At 43.5% G+C, this 20,134-nt stretch overlaps 1 protein-coding gene across 1 annotated transcript in view; it reads right to left on the bottom strand.

Moving 5' to 3' along the window:
• ZDHHC22 (zDHHC palmitoyltransferase 22) overlaps positions 1–17,200 on the bottom strand; it is a 35,220-nt gene extending 18,020 nt beyond the window's left edge. The window contains exon 1 of the mRNA XM_078662038.1: positions 16,672–17,200. Within this exon, the coding sequence (XP_078518164.1) occupies positions 16,672–17,200 (529 nt within the window). The remainder of the gene's footprint in view (positions 1–16,671) is intronic.
• Positions 17,201–20,134: the final 2,934 nt, after the last annotated feature.

The raw sequence follows: 20,134 nt of genomic DNA on the forward strand, positions 1-20,134 counted from the left end.
CACCCCTAGAGAATTCTTGTGGATCCATTGACCCACTGAAATTATCCATTAGTGTTGCGTTGAGTGTCGCTGTAGATCAGATTATCCACAGAACCCCAAAAAAGGATTCATTTTTTTTATGCTGGGGGTCCTTCAAAGACCTTGTCCCAACAGAAGGCCGAGGAGGTCAGAATATCCATACTCTTCCCCTTTATGCTTTAGTTCATTAAATTTTTTAGGGCTTGAGGAGTGAGTCCCTGAATCCTGAGATGGCAGTCGCAACTTTTCTTTCAGGTTGTAGTCAGCTAATCACAATGCATGGTTAAATATACAATTATTTGTTAAGCTACATTTCTCATAAACTACTGAATGGATTTACACCAAATCACAAAAAGCATGCTTTCTGGACCTAGATCTTGCTTTTTTTCAAATTTGTTTTCACTGTAGCTGTGTTTGATTGTTCCTATGGGAAAATGAATGGGGAAAACATGTTTTGGGACCCATCCATTTTCTCTGTCTCAATTTGACAGATCACCCCGAAACTTTCCAGGGAGGTGCTGAGGTGGATGAGACTGATGTGAGGAGTGCTGCAGTACACAAGGAACTGTTAAGCTATTTAGATTAAGATAACTGTGGCACAGTATAAAGCAAACATGGGAGCTGGTGGGATACTGGGAAGAGTGCTGTATTGTACAACAAAAATGGAGGCTCTCGCAATTCCAATAACAACACAACAATATTCTTCAAATGTAAGGAAAACAGAGATCTAGGGAGCAGTGCCAAGATATATAGCAAAAAAAAAGGGAGATGGATTCAAAGCACAGCGCCACTATCTGCAGCAAATGATGGTTCTAGTAATAAAAGCACCATAATATAAAGCAAACATAACTACTAGGGAGATGCCAGGTAACAGCATCCCCATAAACACAACAATTGAGATCTATAGAAGTTGAGATAAATGCACCAACATATACAACAAATTAGGGGGAGATATTCAAAGGACAACCCTACTATTTCCAAGAAATGTTGGGGCTCTTCAAAACAGCACCATAGCATGAAACAAACATGTCTACTGGGAAGATGCCGAGCAGTTGAGTAGCAAAGGGGGGGAGGAGGTCCGCCCCGGGCGACACAAGTTTTGGGGCCGGTCCTCCCTCACTCTTACCTGCGGTCATCGCAGGGCGGCAAACGCAGGATTCGCCAGCACCCACTTCGCTCTTACATGCGGCCGGTCCCTGATGCTGAGCCATGGCATACCTCTAGACACCTCACATGAGATCTATTCAATTTCATATAACTGTCCTGCAATATATAGCATGCACATAACTACATAGATTCAGGGGAAAGCATCACCATACACAGCAAAATTGTCAGCTAGATGTTCAGAGGGCAGCACCACACTACAAAACAGGTCAGCTGTTGAGATTCAGAGAATCACACTATACTATACATGTGGAGTAGTGTGGCTCACTGGTTAGAGGCGGCAGGCCCGAGAGCAGAAGTCGGCCCGGGACCAGGGTTCAATTCCCGACGCGGCAGGGTCGTGGACCTGGGTCAGCGGACTCGATAATTCTCAGTTCGGTGCTTACTCCAATCAGGGTTTCCACTCGGCAACTCTGGGCATTAGCTTGCCTAATCTCCACAACGGCCCCAACCAATTCCGGGGATGCCTGGCTCCACCTTGGGGACTCCCAGCAAAAGGGACCATCCCACAGGGAAAGCCAGGACGGGTTCCCCAGAGTTATACAGCGCCAGGAGACCTATGGACGGGTAGCAGTGCGCTTTACAAGCTCAAAAACATTTACAACATTTACAACAACAACTATACAGCAAACAAGGCTGCTAGGAAGATGATAAGTAACAACACTCTAGGAGACGCCACACATGAGATCTATAAAGGCTAAAATAACTACACCAGAATATGACTCGAGTATAAGTGATAGAGAGATGCGTAAAGACATCATGTTATACAACAAATATGAAAGCTATAGAGATTCAGGGGGAAACTACCATACACAGCAAAATCGTGAGCTACAGAGAATCTGAGAGCTATTGAGTTTCAGAAAGCAATGACACAATAACATAACTATTTACGTTTCTGGAATTCTGACACTCTCCTCTGGGTTTCTTTCGAATTTTTACCTCTGATATCTTTCTACCTCTGTATTTAAAGTGATCTAAAATCCCATGTAGAATAAAAACCTGGCAATAAACTGTCAGAATACTGAAGTAATACCAGTTTTACCTCCGAATTCTGGATCAGAGTGACAGTGTCCCAGTAGCACCCCATTGTGGCAGAAAAAGCCAAACCTTGCAAATCTGTCATGTGCGGGGTTGGGGGGGAAGAGTATCAAGTGGGCAGGGGCTACATTGATGTATTTTCTTCTCACCAAAAACATGTCAATTCTATTCAGCCAGGTGATGGAAACAAGATGACAGCAGACCAAAGAAGATTTAATTTGATTTTGAGTTGGTATAGTGCAAACAATTAGCCTAAGGCGTCTCGGCGCTACAGAGAAGAACCAGGAAAGTGATATCAGTTAAGCTTTAGAGAAGAGCCAGGGGCCTCATTTATGAGGCCGTGCGTCACTTTTACGCAGCTGGTGCGTCACTTTTTGTGACGCACCAGCAGCGTAACTAATGTGCCTTGTTGCACCATATTTACAAAGTGACGCATCTAGGTAGATGCGTCACTTTGTAAACCCCTGCGCCACATTATACCTGCACCAGGTATAATGTATGCAAGGGGGGCGTATTGACGCAAGGAAGGGTCGTAGAAGTGACGCAGTGAAATCTATGAGATTTCACTGCGTCACTTTTAGGACGCCGTTGCGTCAAAATCTTACGCCTGCCTCACAGCAGGCGTAAGACTGATGCAGGCCCTTTCACATGGGGCTTGCCCCACGTGAAAGGGTGCATTGCTGGAGTTGCGTCACTTTTGTGACACACTCCCGCAATGCGTCACTTTTGCGCTTACAGATACGTCAGAAATAGTGACGTATCTGTAACTCCTTGCGACATGATGCATCACACATTAAATATGACGCATCATTGGTGTCGCAAGGAGTGCGCAGTGAAAAGTGACGCATCGCTGTTTTCACGCAGCGATGCGTCACTTTTCATAAATGAGGCCCCAGGTTTTTAGTAACTTACGAAAGCATCAGAGAGAAGGAGCAGATTTTCTCTCTAAGGGAAGGCAATTCCAGTTGTTGGTCATGCAGCGCTTAAAGCTCCTGCCTCCCCATGAGGAGAGCCTGAAAGGTGGCACAATCAGATTCCTGGCTGAGCAGGACCTAAGCGTTCTGTTGGGGACGTACCATCTGAATTTTTCTTTTTTAAAGTAGGACCTTGTCCCAGTAGCACCTTATATGCAATACAAAGCGTTTTAAACATAATCCTTTCGTGCACAGGTGAAGGCTCACCAGAATATGAGATGCGGCGGAGACCTCAGGATTTTCAGCAGCAACCTTTCCGCTGTATTTTGCAGAGTCTGCAGCTTTTTTAAAGGAGCTTTGGGTAAACTAACATATAGTCCAATGCAATAATCTACTTTGGACATTACCAGGAAGAGGACCACTGTATTCAGCAGGTTTGGGGGGAGAAACGGAGCAATTTTTCTGATAATCCGCAGCATAAAAAAAGCTGTAGAGGTAACTTTATTGATTTGTTCTTTATATGTTAATTTAACGTCAATCAGGATCCCCAGATTTCTCACCGTTGTCACTAGGACCGGGAGCGAACCTAATTGGTCCGGCCACCATGAGAGATTCCAAAAGGAGGTGTTTTTCCTGAATAAAATGACCTCTGTTTTAGTGGAGTTCAGTCTCAGACAGTTTGCATCCATCCATACACTGACCTCCCGTATGCAGTTCTGGAATGATTCATTTAAATTGGGACCCTTCCTTGAAAGGGAGACCACAATTTGAGTATCATCCGCGTACGAGCTGATGGACAAACCGAAAGATTTAACCAGGGTGGCCAGGGGTGTAACATGAATATTAAAAAGAGTGGGACTCACTGATGAGCCCTGTGGGACTCCGCACGGCAGGGAAAAAAGTTTCGATGTAAAATCACCTAAGATGTCAGTTTTGGAAAGCGAATGCAGATCTAACTGGTGCCCGGATTCCAGAGAGAGCCAAACACCTCTGGGCGGCAGACTTGGAATTAATGGAAGAAAGAATCAGCTGGCTATTTTAGTCACAGTAATTGCTCAATAAATGATGGCCTTGTATTAAGCAAAGAGTTTTTTTCTTTGATTCATAATTTAATGCCTTAGCAAGTTCGGTTTTGGGGAAACTGGGGAATTATCTAGGCTGGCCTGTGCTGGGGTGCAATCAATCTTATACTAGGCTGCCTTTGCATGCTTTTTCTTGCCTGTCTCATGGAGGATTCTGCCACAAGCAATGTCGGTATTTATAATGCATTTTGACTTTTAAGTCATAGAATAGGTTTTAGATAGCTTTTAGGTCTGGCTGAAGAGGGCCTAAATGCACAGAGTGCAGTTTAATATATGCCTAGGTAATTTTTTTTTTTTGCAGTTTTATGTAGCGCGAACTCGACCAAAAGGTATTGGAGCGCTTTATATGAGCACCAGTTACATTACACAAGAACACATTAATTTTTGTCAGGCACAGGGAGATTAAGTGATTAGCCCAGAATCACAGGATGTTGAGCCCACGCCGAGACTCGCACCTGGTTCCTCAACCCCAAAGTCGGCAGCTCTGCAATTGAGCATTACAATTGTTAAACAAAATACCTGAGATTATAGAATGGCGCAATATCAAGTAACTGAGGCTTCATTCAGTTAAAAATCCTCTCACAGGAGCAAGGAAAAGCGTAATGAACTGAGCTCAAATGGGTGTTTGCGTCACATGTGATTTTCTTTTTTTAATTTATTGTTTTTTGTTTTTTTTTGCGCAGCGCACCGAAAATGGATGCCAGAATGCATTTTGCACTATAAATAAATAAATAGTGCAAAGTGCCGTGCCGGCATTTCATGCAATAGTGTTGAATTGTGTGTGACATTTTGCATACTTTAAGCAAAGTACATTATGCAAATTTCGCCCGGACCTTGTTCTAAAAGGACTCTTTGCAGTGGCAGCAGACCAAATCATTGGTCTTTAATGTGTCGTAGTCATTGCCTCACGCTGCACAATCACTGGTGGATGAGTTCATCTCCTGTGAAATCATTTGGGGCTGTGCACATCCCTGTTGTTCTCTCCTAGGATGCGAGGTCCCTGCTTACATCTTTTGAGCCCTGTGCAAACCCTTTGTTAGGCAGTTCCATGTCAGGAGGAGACAAATTCTAGTGCCTGATTTTGTTAAACTGGAAACAGAGAACAACTCACCAACGTGAGAGACAGGGGGAAGCTTGCACGTAATGGTGCTGCCTTCTGCTGAGTGTCTGTGCAAAGCATATGTGTGCAGGTGTGTGTCTGTGCTTGTAAATGTGTCTGTGTTAGGGTGACCAGATCTTGAGAACCAAAAACCGGGACATTTTAGCAAAATGAAGGACTACCATTTTTCATCAACAGAATGGTGCAGAATGGCATTTCTCATCAACATAAGAGCACAGAAAAGGCATTAAGAAAATAAATATAATGTCATTTCTACAACCAACATCGTACATATTAATTAAACTGCTTAATTATAACAGCTGCTCACTAGCACAGATTTATAACACCCAAAAATGTGTCTCTCAATGATTTTAGTCGACCCCCTCTAAAAACCGGGACACAAGCCAAAATTACTGAGATCTGCTGGGACAGCCGGTGAAAAAACGGGACTGTCCGGGAAAATCCGGGACGTCTGGTCAACCTAGTCTGTGTGTGTGTGTGTGTGCTTTTTATGTTGGTGTGTGCTTACATCTGTGTATATATTGCATCTGAGTGTCTGTAGAGGTCTGTGTTATTGTGTGTCTGTAGTTATGTTGTGCATATGTGTTTGTGCATGCATCTATGCTAGTGTGCACATGACCACGGTTGTCTGGTTGTGTGTAAATGCACATGTGTGTTTGTGTACGTGTCTCTGTTCCACATGCGTGCATTTCTGTCTGTTTACTTGTTGGTCTCTGCTGTCTGTTTTTGTGTTGTGTCAGGGGCGGCTCTAGGCTCATGGCCGTCCTGGGCAGGTAGTGTAGGTAGGTGGCCCCGAAAGAGGGGATCCGGGTGGGGCAGAGCCCCCCGGAGCTCAGGAAGGTGTTTTAATAAAACGTTGAAGTGGAACAGAGCCGGAGGCCGCCAAATCCCTGCCAGGGGCCGCCACGTAAATATGTATCCATCCTTAGAGGATTATTATATTAAGGATATATATTAGCGTGGCGGCCCCTGGGGTTTGGCGGCCCTGTGCAGGTGCACAGCTTGCACATGCCTAAGGCTGCCCCAGGTTGTGTGCACAGTTGTCTACTAGGGTGTCGTGCACATTTGCCTGACTTTCGGTGAGTGTTAGTATGTGTGAGGGAGAGAGAGAAAGAGAGAGAGAGACATAGAGAGAGAGGCATAGAGAGTGAGGCACAGTCACCCCGCTTTTCCTCCTTTCAGTGTGTGGCAGTCCCTCGCTAGAGAGTTAATAGAGGTCACTCACTAATGAGTACAATGAGTAATTGCATTATCGGCTCCCACTGGAGTACACGTGAATGGCAAAGGCTGTTACCAGGATGCAGGTCTGGATTTTAATCTCGGCTGGTGAATTCCGACGGAAGGTCAGCTTCATACTAATGAGCCCTTGTAATCTTCCTCGTGATGCAGGAGCAGTTGGTAATGCCAGTGGCCTTCTTCCCCCAAGGCCGATGTAAGAGGAGGAAGAGAGAATTATTAATTTCTCATCTTTTTAAATGTAATGTTGTGTATATCTTGGACAACAGTCCAAGGATGTTAGCATGCTTTGGAAAGCATTTGTACATTAAGAAAAATGGATATAATTGTTGACATTCAAGAGGTAGATGTTAGGGTGATGTATATGCAATAAAAAGACGTGTTGAGTTTCAGCTCTTTAGGGATGATACATTAGTAAACACAATTGCTTTTTAGATTTCATTTATGAATCGGAACTGATTAATTATGAACCTGGGCCTCAGTGGTGGGTCCAAAAAACATATGAACTATAGATTCAATATGTGGATGAGACACGAAATCGAATAGGTAACAACAAAGAAATAAACTATTGTAGACACACACTGAATCTAATTAAAATAAAGTGCAGACGGTACAGTGTACTATGTAAGGTGAGTGTAAACCAAAGTGTGAGTGCTAAAGTGCTGTATTCCCAACTAGAAAGAACAAAATGTTTCTGAGGGATGCCTTGGTTGGGGAAATTATTGATGTTTCGATCCAAAGGGAGGGAATCCACGGGCTTCTTCAGGACAAACGCAACATGTCTGAAGCAAACAAAGGCTAAAGCTCCATAAAGGATGTCATGAGCAATTCCACAAGGGTTCAAGGAGTGGTGACTTTGAAACCAAGAGGTGAATAGTCATGATATGAGACCCTAAACGTGATTTTAACTAGTGTACATTCAGCTGAGCCGTCCTGTAAATTTAGAATGATGAAAAATTGAAGGAAGGCTTCTCCAGAGAATCAAACGTATGTTCTGCAAGCCTTCTAGCTGGGATTGTGGTATAAATGTATGGGGGCCCCCATCCAAAAGCAGGGAATCCATCATTATTGTCAGAGATGTGGGAAGGGGTTTGCTAAGGCTAAGGGGCTTATTTACAGTTTCGCAGACACGGTATTCCACCACAATTGAGGCAGAGTACCCTTGCTGCAAATTCAAGGTCCACCCTCTCTATTTAAAGTCGGTCAGACTATCATGTTTCTGCTACTGGTGACCCCGCGGGTCCAGATGGTCTCCCAATTGAATTTTACGCCAACATGCATTCTATTTTTGTCCCCCATCTTCTACAACTTTTTAACTCCTTTATTACAAATGCTAAAGCGTCTGGCTCATTTTTGGACGCCCTAATAATCATAATCCCCAAACCTGACAAAGACCACTCCTTGTGTAAAAACTATCGTCCCATCTCCCTTATTAATTATGATTGTAAAATTTTTGCCAAAATTTTAGCGGCCCGCCTCGAATCCCTTATTCCTCTCCTAATTTCAACCGATCAAGTGGGCTTTGTGAAAGGTAGACTTGCAGCTGACAATGCCCGTGTTTTTGCTAATATTATTTCCCACAGTAAACGATTCAAAGCCCCTCTAGCTGCCCTTTCCCTAGACGCTGAGAAAGCGTTTGACCGAATTAATTGGAAATTCATGTTTAAAGCATTGCAATGGTTTGGGTTTGGCCCCCACTTCATGTCCTTAGTTAAACTACTATATTCTGCTCCCCGTGCTAGTGTTTTTGTTAATAATCAATTCTCAAAAATTTTCCCCTTATCCAGAGGGACAAGACAAGGATGTCCTCTTTCCCCTTTACTCTTTATTCTTTGTCTTGAACCCTTCCTCCTTAAAATCCGCTCTAACCCCCTAATTCAGGGGTTCAAACAGGCATCGATTGAGACAAAAATTTCGGCTTATGCCGATGATGTCCTGGTCTACATGGCTAATCCTGTTTCTTCCCTTCCTCCATTTTTAGAAGAGGTGCGATTATACTCCTCTGTTTCTGGTTATAAGCTTAATCTCTCTAAAACAGAGGTCCTACCCCTCAACTCATCCTGTTACCAATACATGTTTGCATCGACTGAGTTTGCGTGGTGTCCATCCAAGATCAAATACTTGGGTATTTGGTTCTCCTCTACCTTACGTGACACACTCAAACTGACCTTTACCTCCCTTACTCAAAAAATTCAATCGCTCCTTCAATTATGGTCTCCCCTTTTCCTTTCCTGGTGGGGTCGTTTAGACACCATCAAAATGATGATTTCCCCACATATTTTATACACTGTATCCATGCTTCCTGTGAAAATCCCTGAATTGTTTTTCAATCGGTTGAACTCCATCTGCTCCAAATTTTTGTGGAATAATAAAAGACCTCGTATTGCCTTACATAAACTTACACGCCCAAAATCTGAAGGTGGGGTCCGCTTTCCTGATTTCCAATCGTACCATTCTGCCTTTTTAATAAAACAAGCCTTCTCATTGGCGTTCGATTTCAAAGATACCCCTCTACCCAGATGGATTGCTGTCGAAAGGTCCTTGTTAAAGGATTTTTCTTTCCAACAATCCCTTTTTATGTCAAATTGTTCATTCTTGAATATACACCCTGTACTGAAATACTCACATACTCTACTGCACAATATATTCTCGAAAGACTCGTCCCCCCTACAAACTTTTCTTTCCTCTAGCGTATGGTTTAACAAATATCTTAAGTACAAGGGTAAATCTTTCTATTTCAAGTATTGGAAAGAAAAGGATATTACATTTGTGTACCAGTTTTTTTCTGAATCATCCATTATTTCATTTGATGTAATGCAAAATTTGTTTGATTTGCCTGCACACTTTCGCAAAGAATTTGACATTATTACTTCTGCCATTCTCTCTCACCTATCTACCCTTCCTACTTTTGATCTCCTTCCATCCCTTACTCCTTCCACTCCTTTATATCCTATGTTTACTCAACAAATACCCAAAGCTGCTCTAATTTATAAACTGTTATTAGAGACTGTTGGCCTTAGGCCTAAAACTGTTACTGAAATTGTTTGGGAAACTGATTTATCTTTCTCGTTACCTGTTGATGTTTGGGATCGCTTATGGTCTAAACTGTTTAAGACTTCGATTTCAGCTCGTATTACTCAGTCACTTTTTTTTCTTTACCATAGAGCTCTTATTACTCCCGTAAGCATAACAAAATTCTCCCCTTCCTCCTCACCCCTTTGTTGGTCCTGTTCCTCTCACCCAGGCACTCTCAAACATCTCTTATTTGATTGCCCATCAGTCCTTACTTTTTGGAACGCAGTTTGGACGTATTGCATGCGTATCTTTCATTTCTCTGAACCATTTTCATCGTTGCATATTTTTTTAGGTTCCCTATCAGATGCTTTGGACTTACATTCATATAACGCTAAATTGTTTGATCTTCTCCTTGCAACTGCTTTCAAAGTAATTTTGTCTTGCTGGAAGGATAACTCTAAATTGTCTGTGCATACATGGTGGAACTTTATATGTGATGAGCACAGAATTGCAATTGCTTCTTCTTCTTCTGTCGCCTTAAAAATTAAGTCTGATCTTACATGGCTTCCTTTCTCTACCTTCTTATCCTCTTCTACCCCTCCCTAACCTTTCCCTTCTTTTTCTCTCTCTTCCTCTCTTTCTCTTTTCTTTTCTTATCTCTCTTTCTCTCTACTATTTTCTTCCATTTCATATTTTATCTGACCCTGTTTTTCATCTTCATTTGTCTTGTATGATTATCTCATATTGGGTCTGTTCTATGAAATGATGTTATATTTTGTTGTACTATCTGTTCTTCAACAAAATAAAAACCTTATTAAACTGAAAAAAAAACTATTGTTACTCAAATTGTACCAGTCAAATGTCCACTAGCATCTGCCAATTTGATGCTAGAAGTTGCCAACATTTTACTATAAACAATATTTCACAAGCAATGCCAAAATTCATATAGCAGCTGTCCACATTTCTCTAAAATCTATAGGGTCGCAACAGGGTACTAGCAGCTGCCAATATTCTGAAATAGGCTGTTCTTATCTCAATAAAAGCTATTCACATTCTCCCAACACCTATCCAAATAATCATATTAGCATCCAACATACCTTATGAATCTACTTTACATTCTTCGAAGAGCAGCAAGCGCTCTTTTAGTATCCCTCAGCTGTCCCCTAGAAGCCATCAACATTAATCTAGTAACTGCAACCTTATGTTAACAAAGCTCAATATTCTACAGGCAGATACCATTGGTTTACTAGCAATACTCAACGTTCTACCAGCATTCATCCCAAACCCCATTCTACTACTATGACCCCCCCAAAAAAAAAACATTTCTAGACCCTTCCCTCCTCCACTCCCTCCTTGTAGCATCTCAAACCTCTTTTACTATTCAGCTCTTCGACATAAGCCTTTCTAAATCCATCCTTCTGACTCTTCCCCCCTCCTCCTCCCCTTTACTCATCCCAAACCTCCTACTACTGCTGTGAGATCCAAAAAAAGCACGTTCTAGACCCTTCCCTTTTCTATCCCTCCACTAACCTTTATCAATTTCATATCTCCCTATACTAATTCACCACTAATCCTTTTTGGGTTCCGGAGTAGTGTGCTACCTGACAAAAAGTGATTAAACGCCTCGTCGGGGGTAGTAAGAGCTATATAAATGCAACTACAATTACAATTAGTCAACATTCTGCTACCAGCTGTTGATTTTCATGTGCAAGTTGTCATGATTCAACTAGCATACATCAAGCTTGTACTCAGACCCATCAGGCAACATTCTACTAAAAACTATCAATGATTTAGGAGTAGATGACAATTGTGAACAACAAGGACCCCCTGAATAAGGATCAATTTCCTGGGTCAGGGCAAAAAGTATAATGACAAATAGCAAACCCAGGCAAAACCAAAGTTCAACAAGGAGTAGATGACAGCATTCGTATTTCAGCCGTCCACATTTTACTAAACTGTGTTAGTATTTTAGTAGCACTACCACCATTAGCCTAGATAGTGTCAACATTCCATTATTTTAGCAGAAGCTGTCAACATTTTAATACAAGGTAGACACATTCTAGTAGAATGTTGATATATGATAGCAGCTGTTAAAAATGTCTAATCAGCTAATAATATTCAACTAGCAGCTGAAATAGTACCAAAGCTTCCAGCAGTATTTGACTATCAAATGTCAAATTTCTGCTATCACGCCAAGAAGCTAGTGCCAACTACCTCCATTATGCCCACAGCTGTGAACATTCAGTTAGTTAGTGTCACGTTTGCACTAGCAGCTGTCACCATAGTGGAATTAGGAGCAAACAACAGAAAGAAAAAATATCATTTTCACGGGCTCCTACATCAATTAACGTGCCCTTATCTAGAACTTGGCGGACAGGGTTCCACTTCACAAACATGTTGGGGTACTGTGTCAATCAAACTTGCAGCTCCCATGCTCTAGAGTCAAGGCAACCACAATTTCTCCACTGGCAGAGCCTTCATTTTATATGCTGGTGGAAACCTGTGATCCACGCCCTATGCGCGTTGGTCCGTTGGTCAAGGGATATTGGCTGTTCTATTGAGAGCTCTGGCATCCGGGAATTATTTTTTTCAGCTCAGGACTGCCAGGGACAGCATGGTGGTCCTCAACAGAAAATAGGATAAATTACCCCACTCCACACATTGGGAGAAACTCTCCACATGGCAGGGACATTTTATTTTGTTTTGTTTTTCAAAACCAAAAGTCTGACTTTGGGAGTTTTTTTTAAATCAAAAAAAAACTCCCGCTCGGAAAGGTTACTTTTTTTTAAAGTCTTAATTGCACAGATATCATCCGACGAAAAGCCTCAGTAATATTTGGCCTGTCCTGGTTACCCCTCACTTTATGTAACTGAACCCAATGAAGACCAAATGTATCCACCCCGCCAACAGCTCCAAATATCCCAAGATCCATAAATGGCTCTTCGGAATAAGGCTGGAGCAATTCACTCCACAACTCAGCATCATATTTCTCAACCGATTTGTTGAAAGACAGATTGAAATACCAGTCAAGACCCACAGGGTACACAAAAGGAACTTCCTCACTTGTGCTGAAAATCAGACCCTATCAGCCAAAAATGATTTTAGAGCCTCCTCGCTTGCCCTTGTCCTTTCATACCAGTGCATTTCACACAGGTGCTCCTTGACCCCCCCCCCCCCCCTCCCCACCTCCAGCTCAATGGGGGGCATTCTGCTACTCAATGTACCAAAGGCTTACAGAAATACAACAACCCGTTCCAACCATGAAGAAACTTCATTGGCTATTTTTGCATGGTTGCTTTGTATTCAGAACTGTTATGTTACTTCCAGTTCTGTAATACACAACACTCCACTCTACTTGGCTGTGAACCCCGCCTTCTCCAGAGGTCAGCACAGCACATAATGATGATATATCAGGTAGCTTGGGAATCATGGACGCAATAATCAGAAAAATACATTGCAAGTCTTTTCAATCTACACACCAACGCTGTGCAATAATATCCTTCCAGGTTGTCCGGCTTCACTTCACCACTCCAGGCAAGAGTTGAAAACGCCTCTCTTCAAAGATTTCTCCATCCATACTCCATGAAGAGCTTCAATATCCTTCAGACAAGGGGTCTCCAACCTTTTCTGAATTAAGAGCTATTTATGTTCAAAGAAAATCAAGCCAAGCTATTAATATTAATAGAATAGTCCTAGTGACCACATGAGACGAGATTACATTAGTGGCCTCCTAGCATTGCTTACCTCAGTCCATCAGGCTGCGTTGCCAGCAGCGATGTAAAAAGACTGTCAATTTCAAATGCCTCTACATTGGTGATACATAACAACTATAGCTGCAATGCTGCTGACACCAAGGAAATGACAGACCTGCCAACTCACATGGCGCTACCATGTGTCACACGATAGCGGCTCTCATCACAAGGCCACCTGGTGATGAGCTGATGGCAGGGAGGATGAGCTGGAAGCCACTGCACAGAGCTGCTTTATAGATTGTCTTTGGGGGCTGTGAACAGCTGATGTCCATTAAGGCATGTGAAAACACCCCAGGACATTGGATGCAAGCTCAGCGGCACTCTGCTTCCTTTGAGTGGGGGAGGGGAAATTGGTGGGGGTCACAGTTTCTATTATGCAGTTCTTTTCAAGAGGCCCCACCCCTTCTGAAAGACCAACCCCATCTCACATGGTGACTAATGTTTTCAAGTTGGCAACTCAGTAATGATATTAGTAGTATACTTCTCCAATGCCAAATGATTTAGCACTCAAATATATTTGGAAACTCAGTAATTTTTCTCCAACCATCAGCATATGTGTTCTAAAAAGACATGCATTTCTGTGTCTATTACATACTCCCAATTTTGATACGCAGGTCACCTGAAGGGAAATTTATAGGCCCAAGAGCGACAAAAAAGAGTCTTAATAATTTTCCCCACCCCACTTCAACCAAACTGGTGGAATAATCTTACCCTGAAAAAACTGGAGGAAACAGCTATCAAAGATGAGTCTAAGGATTAGGAGCCCAATGCTAATCCATGAGGACTTGAGCATCATAGATTTTCAGGTTGCCAAAGTGCTTGAAACTTCTCTGTGCAATATTTGTCACATCACATGTTTGGGGGAATAACATGCAGATTTTGGTGCTAACTGTACCAAAATCTTCATGTTCTGGTAATTATTGTACTTGTATTCCCTGGTAAATTTTGGAAGGTTTGACCTGATCAAATTCAGTTGGTGAGAATTGCAAGGGAGCGATTTTAGCTGCAAAACTCATTATTTCAGTATGTGTGGTACCAGGAGTTACCACACATACTAGAATTTAAGGGGGCACTCCTAATGAGAGCCTAGATCTGAGCGCTGGAGTTGACAGCTTTGGAAATAAACCGCCAATAATCCAGAAGTTTATAGATGCTTTTTACCAGAGGAAAACAATCATGGACTACTCCAAATTCAGATGATCTTGTGATTACTAGTGGAGTGTTGGAGTAAGTAGTGTTATTATTGGATCATAAATCGGGATTTGTCACTAAAGAATGTGTTTCTGAAGAAAATAAAATTAGGTCTGGGCGGAGTTCCGCGTAGTAACCAAAAAACTCTGCTAAGCGGAGTTCTGCAAGCGGCAGAGTGCGTTAGGTCCGCCGCTCACGCTGATTTTTTGCACCGGGTGTTTGCCCCGTGCTGGAAAATCAGCATGAACTGCACCATGCACAGCGCAAGTGGGTGCTGCTTCTTCCTGCTGCTCAAGTATATTTTCTCAACATGAACGGATAGTTTCTCAATGTGAGCAGTCACAACCATCCGCAACAGCCCGTGTTCAGAAATCTCGCTGGGAGGTGGTCCAGGGTTGGATTTCCCTGCTCATGCTTGGCAACTTAACGTTGGTGAGCGCGAGCGAAGAAAAAATGATTTGGAACTCTGTGAGCTCCGTGGCTTGCAGAAAACGCCACAAACTCCGCAAACGAAGCGGAGTTCAGTGCCCAGGTCTAAAAAACTATCTACAGTAAAGCATGTTTGAAATAAAGCACATACATCTTACTCAGCCTTCTTTGGTGCCTTTAATTTGCCATCTTCTGCTTTGCTCCTGATTACCAGTGGATTGTCGTTTTTCTCCATTTTTCCTTATCTGATTGTTTAACTTTAAATACAGTAGACTCTACTCACCAAAAATAGCATAGAAGTGCGAGCAGAGTTCTACAACTCTGCCTCAACCGACCTTTACACTTTTCTTCAAATTCACAAAGCAGGTGTAAAGCTATGTCTCAAAAGCCACACCTGATGCAGTATTCCTAGCATACTATTGCACCATCATGTGAACTTCTATAGGCTGACTAATGTCCCTTGGGATATTGTACATAGGGCACGATTCTGCACAGTGGTAAGGAGAGCTGAACGTGCAAATACACATTTTTTTCCCTTGCCTGGAACAAATGCTATCCTTTTCCGCGGTGGGAAAAGGGTCAGATTTCAGCTTGTGAATGCGCATAAACATATGTTTTTGGACGTTGACAAACTTACAGTGGAAATCACACCTTGTAATGCACACTTCCAACCCATTATGTGGGGTTTACTATTGTAGCTTCCACCACTCTAGTGCCACAGTTAACTGCAACAGCAAACCATAACTCTAACCCTAATACTGTACCTCACTGTAACTTTAAACTTGATGGTAAGCCTACCCCATCTGCCTACCAAGCCTACGAAAAGTAGTTGTATGTGTTGCTTCTGTGACTAGAAAATAGCAGTACCAGGTTGTGGGCAGAGCCAGTGGAATTATGTGATTTTGCAGTTATTGTGCTTTTTGTATAATTATGGATTTGTCCCATATGCCACATAACCGATCATCAGTGTATAATTTGCACAATTTAGCCAAACAAAAGGTAGTTTCTAGCTCAAACATTACTTAAATTGTGGCAACATATTGCTGCGCAGTGGAAGGCCCTTCACAAAGGTTCGCTGTTCACTTTTCTGTTGCTTATTGCTATATTTGGGTACTAAACTAGTGCTTAATTTGAGCCTGTAGTTTTCGGTGCTCGGCACCAGCACTTAATTGTCAACACTGGCACTTATGACAGCTGCCACATGGTAGCGATGTTTGCATAAGTTGGAGATGAGCAGAACAGCTTGTTTATTAATTCAATATACATTAAAAACAACTAATAGCTATCTCCCAAGCCATTCTTATAGCTATGGGGGTGTTGAGAGGTCTTACTTTGTCACTCTTGTAACAGGTTGATGATTAGTAGCTGCATAGGTACTGTCATTGGCAGCACTGGCAGGGGCAAGTGGTGTGCAAGCTGCGGTAGCCTCCTGACGAGGGCCCTGGCACTCATTGTTTTACAAATTAAGTACCGTAAACTAGTACTAATGCGGTGGAACCTATGCCCAGACAGTGTTAACAAGCGTAAAAATAATATAATGAAGTAATACTATCACAAAATGTGCAACATTACACCACATAATGTGTCTTGTCTTGCCGCATAATTTAGTCAACCCAGCTGCATAAGTTGGTCCTCTCTTGCCGCATAGTTCGTGGGGGGGGGGCTGGCTATGAGCATGCTTTTTACGGAAGTCATCCCTGGGGGGCACCTACCTGAGAAGAAGCGCCCAATGGAGAGAGGCAGGAGGCGCAGGAACGTCAGGGGGTTGGCGAAGGAGACGGCAAAGAGCGCAGAGACGTAGGCCACGCCCAGCACCATGGAGTAGAAGCAGCAGCAGGCCGTGTAGAAGCAGAACATCACAAAGTTGCGCAGGTTGTTGTTGCCCACGCAGTTGCCGGTGAAGAAGCAGTGGTGGTCGTGCTTCAGGATCATGCGGGCGCACAGACGGCAGTAGTGGCTGCCAGCCGGGTTCTGGCCCTGCCTGGCATCCAGATGTGCCCCAGTCCCACCCCGCACATCCCCGGGGGTGTTCCTAATCACCAGGATGTAGTTGCCCACTACATTGACCGCGAGGAAGAGGAAGAAGGCCCCGTGCAGCAGGGGCGCTGGAGAGTGCGCGTGACCAGGGGAGTCTTTGCCCATGCTGGGCAGGAAGAAGAAGACCTGGAGGACTAAGGTCACGACACAGAGGGCGATGAAGTAGACAGGAGCAATGACATTCAGCAGCCGGAGTATCAGCATCGTACTGACCACATTCCTGCAGAGGGGAACAAGTTGGTGCATTTGTTAAACTTCCGGTCCAAGCCAGCTGCAGTAGTGGAAATTGCATCATTGTAGGCCTCACAATAGAGAATCACAGACAGCGGGCAGAAAAATGGGGTTACGCATACATAGCCTGGTAAACAGCTCTTTGCCCCATTATCCAAGCGAGAAAGCAATGGACCTCATTCAACCAAATGTGCTGAAGTGCAAGGAAGTGGAAGTGGTGTATTCGTGACAAAAGTACCAAAATCTGTCACTTATGTTATTACAGGTCACTAGTGTATTACAGCCCTTGTGCGTGGGATGTCCTTCGGTCATGAGGATGCCCTGACATACTGGCATTCTCAAAGAGCCACTGGGCTAGGAAACCTTCCCAGGCATGTGAGATCCCTACTGTATTATGCCACCCAGGGCACAGGAAAGCAGCCCCCTCTTATAAATACAATGATGAGGATTCTGTAACAAACAAGACAGTGCAGCCAAGGACTTTCAACATATTTTGTGAAAACAGACATCCTAAAACACAGACTGTCAAAGTCTACATCTTACGTTAATATCTCATACATTTTGATCCGCCATTAATTCTTAAATCCAACCAAACTCCCTTGCCGCATATTTTAAAGTGAGTTAGTTTTCTTCTCAACCTCTGGTCGCGGGATATATGGAACTGCGTGATAGTGGAATAGTTGTAGTCTGTATTCAGTCGCTGCCCTAACTACTGATCTCTGCTCTGGAGTACCCTTGGCCGGCGGTCCCTCGGTCCCTGTGCATAGCTGGATCTCTGGGGCACCTCCCGAGGGTAAGGTCAGACTGGATCACACACTGAAGTACCAGGAACCAAAATAAAAGTTGCCCCCATTAGTGAATTGGAAAGCTAAAAAGGAGGCCCGTGTTTACAAACTGGGGAAGTTTCAAACTTGTGGGCTTCTCCAACAGGTAGCTTGTGATCTACTGGTAGCTCTCCAACTTCCTGTCAGTAGCTCTCCTGTGTGCATCTCAGCCTAATAAATTAGAAACGTTTGCTTGGTTGAATGAATATATGTATAAAAACATTGAAAAATGTGTATTTCGGATGAAAACATGTGTATTTTCAGAACCCATAATTTTCAAGATATATTTAAAGCTGATATGTAAATAATAAATAATGCAGCATAGGAGGACCTATTACCAATATACTAAAACCTTGATATTATTACCTTAGTGCACAGGACATTGCAACCAAAGCTGTTCTGTGATACCATTGCAGAACCATTCCAAATTAATAAAGCCTTTTTATGTTACTGCTGGCAACCCTGCACTGAGATGATCATGGCAGGTAATCTTGCATAAGGTGGTCACTAATGTAATCTTGTCTGATATGTACAACATTGATACTATAAGTAGCTTGGGGTGATTTTCAGAGAACATATTAGCTCTTGTTACTGACAAGGTTGGAGACCCCTGTTGTAAAGACATGTTGTATGAGTGTTTTGCAAGGTATTGAAGGCTGCATGGATTTGTGCTTGCTGGGGCCAATGCTTTTTCAGAATCAGGTAAATCAACAATAAAGCCGGTGCAGCAGACCATAAAACAAGCCCACAAACAGACAAAAAAACAGCTCACACACTGACCTGTCAGACCCGCCCAGTGAGCACTGCCTTATTGCCAGGGGTGTAGAATGGTCAATAAATGGGAGGGGGTGGGGGTGTAACCTTCTGATTTTCCCAACAATCACGCTGGGATATTTTGTTAAAACTCAATAAATGAGAAGCAGGACATGAGAGGGGCATAAAATGCAGGGGGAAGCGGGAGGAGTGCGTATTGTTAGGGGCACTTAAAACACAACATTTTTCAAACTAATCAACATTTTTAAGGCCTTTAAAATAGAGAGTAGAGAGTGTGTGTGTGTGATTTTTATCAATGTAGGCATGTAAAAATCCCAGGTGAAATCCAACAGACACTTCTCCATACCCGACTGAAACCACTTGTACCCACCTGCTACAACAGAATACATTTTTTAGGGGAGTGCAGAACCCCCCACCCCCACCCCCGAAGCTACGCCCCTGCTGATTGCCCTCTAGGCCAGTCAGAGCCTGCCTGAGAGGGTTCCAGCAGAGCTTCTGGGTTGACTTGGCTTTCCTAGGCACGTGCATGTTACCAGGGCATTATTACCTTGACCCCTATTACCATAATGAGATGACTGAAGGATTGCAATGATGTAAATAAATTGTTTATATGGCCTTAAGCACAGCAGTAAAACATGTTACTATAATCCAACTGCATGCCACTCATTTTATTAAAGATAAAAGGCTGGGTCACTACAACTAGAATTTGAATCTCCGACTCAAAAAGTCTACACGTTGATATTGGGCGCATTACCCACTGCGCTACTTCACCCATTGTCTTTTCATTTTTCCTTCATCTCCATTTTCGCAGTCACCCCTTCCGGCCTCACTTCCGGCTGGAGCTGTCCGGGCTCAGGCCCAGAGCAGTCTTTACCCGAGCTCCCCCTGCTGCCTGCTCGTCCAGGCCAGCCGCCTGCCCAGGTACCCTGTCTGCAGGCGGCTGATAGCAAGGGCACAGACACGAAGGTCGGCGAAGCATCTCAGCGCCAGTACGCGGCTTACGTGCCAGCTGCTCCTGCCAGCCCTGGCAGCTCCCGATATCCAGTGTGACAGAGGAATCCCCTGTAAATACCGCGTGCTGTGTGGGGGAGGGGGCGAGTCGACGCCTCGGGCTGCAGACGTCACCGCATGGACTGGCAGAACACTTCGACTGTTTTCGCTCAGATTCGCGCCACTCACTCTCGTGCCCTCACGCTGGCACGGCTCGGGTGGCATCCAGACTCCACGTTTTATGAAGGTCTAGGCTCCGTTCCTACAACACTGTCCAGTTTATGTGTGAATAACCAATTTACGAGCCCTACACAGTCTG

This window comes from Lissotriton helveticus, chromosome 9, assembly GCF_964261635.1.
Source record: "Lissotriton helveticus chromosome 9, aLisHel1.1, whole genome shotgun sequence".
Classification (NCBI taxonomy): domain Eukaryota; kingdom Metazoa; phylum Chordata; class Amphibia; order Caudata; family Salamandridae; genus Lissotriton; species Lissotriton helveticus.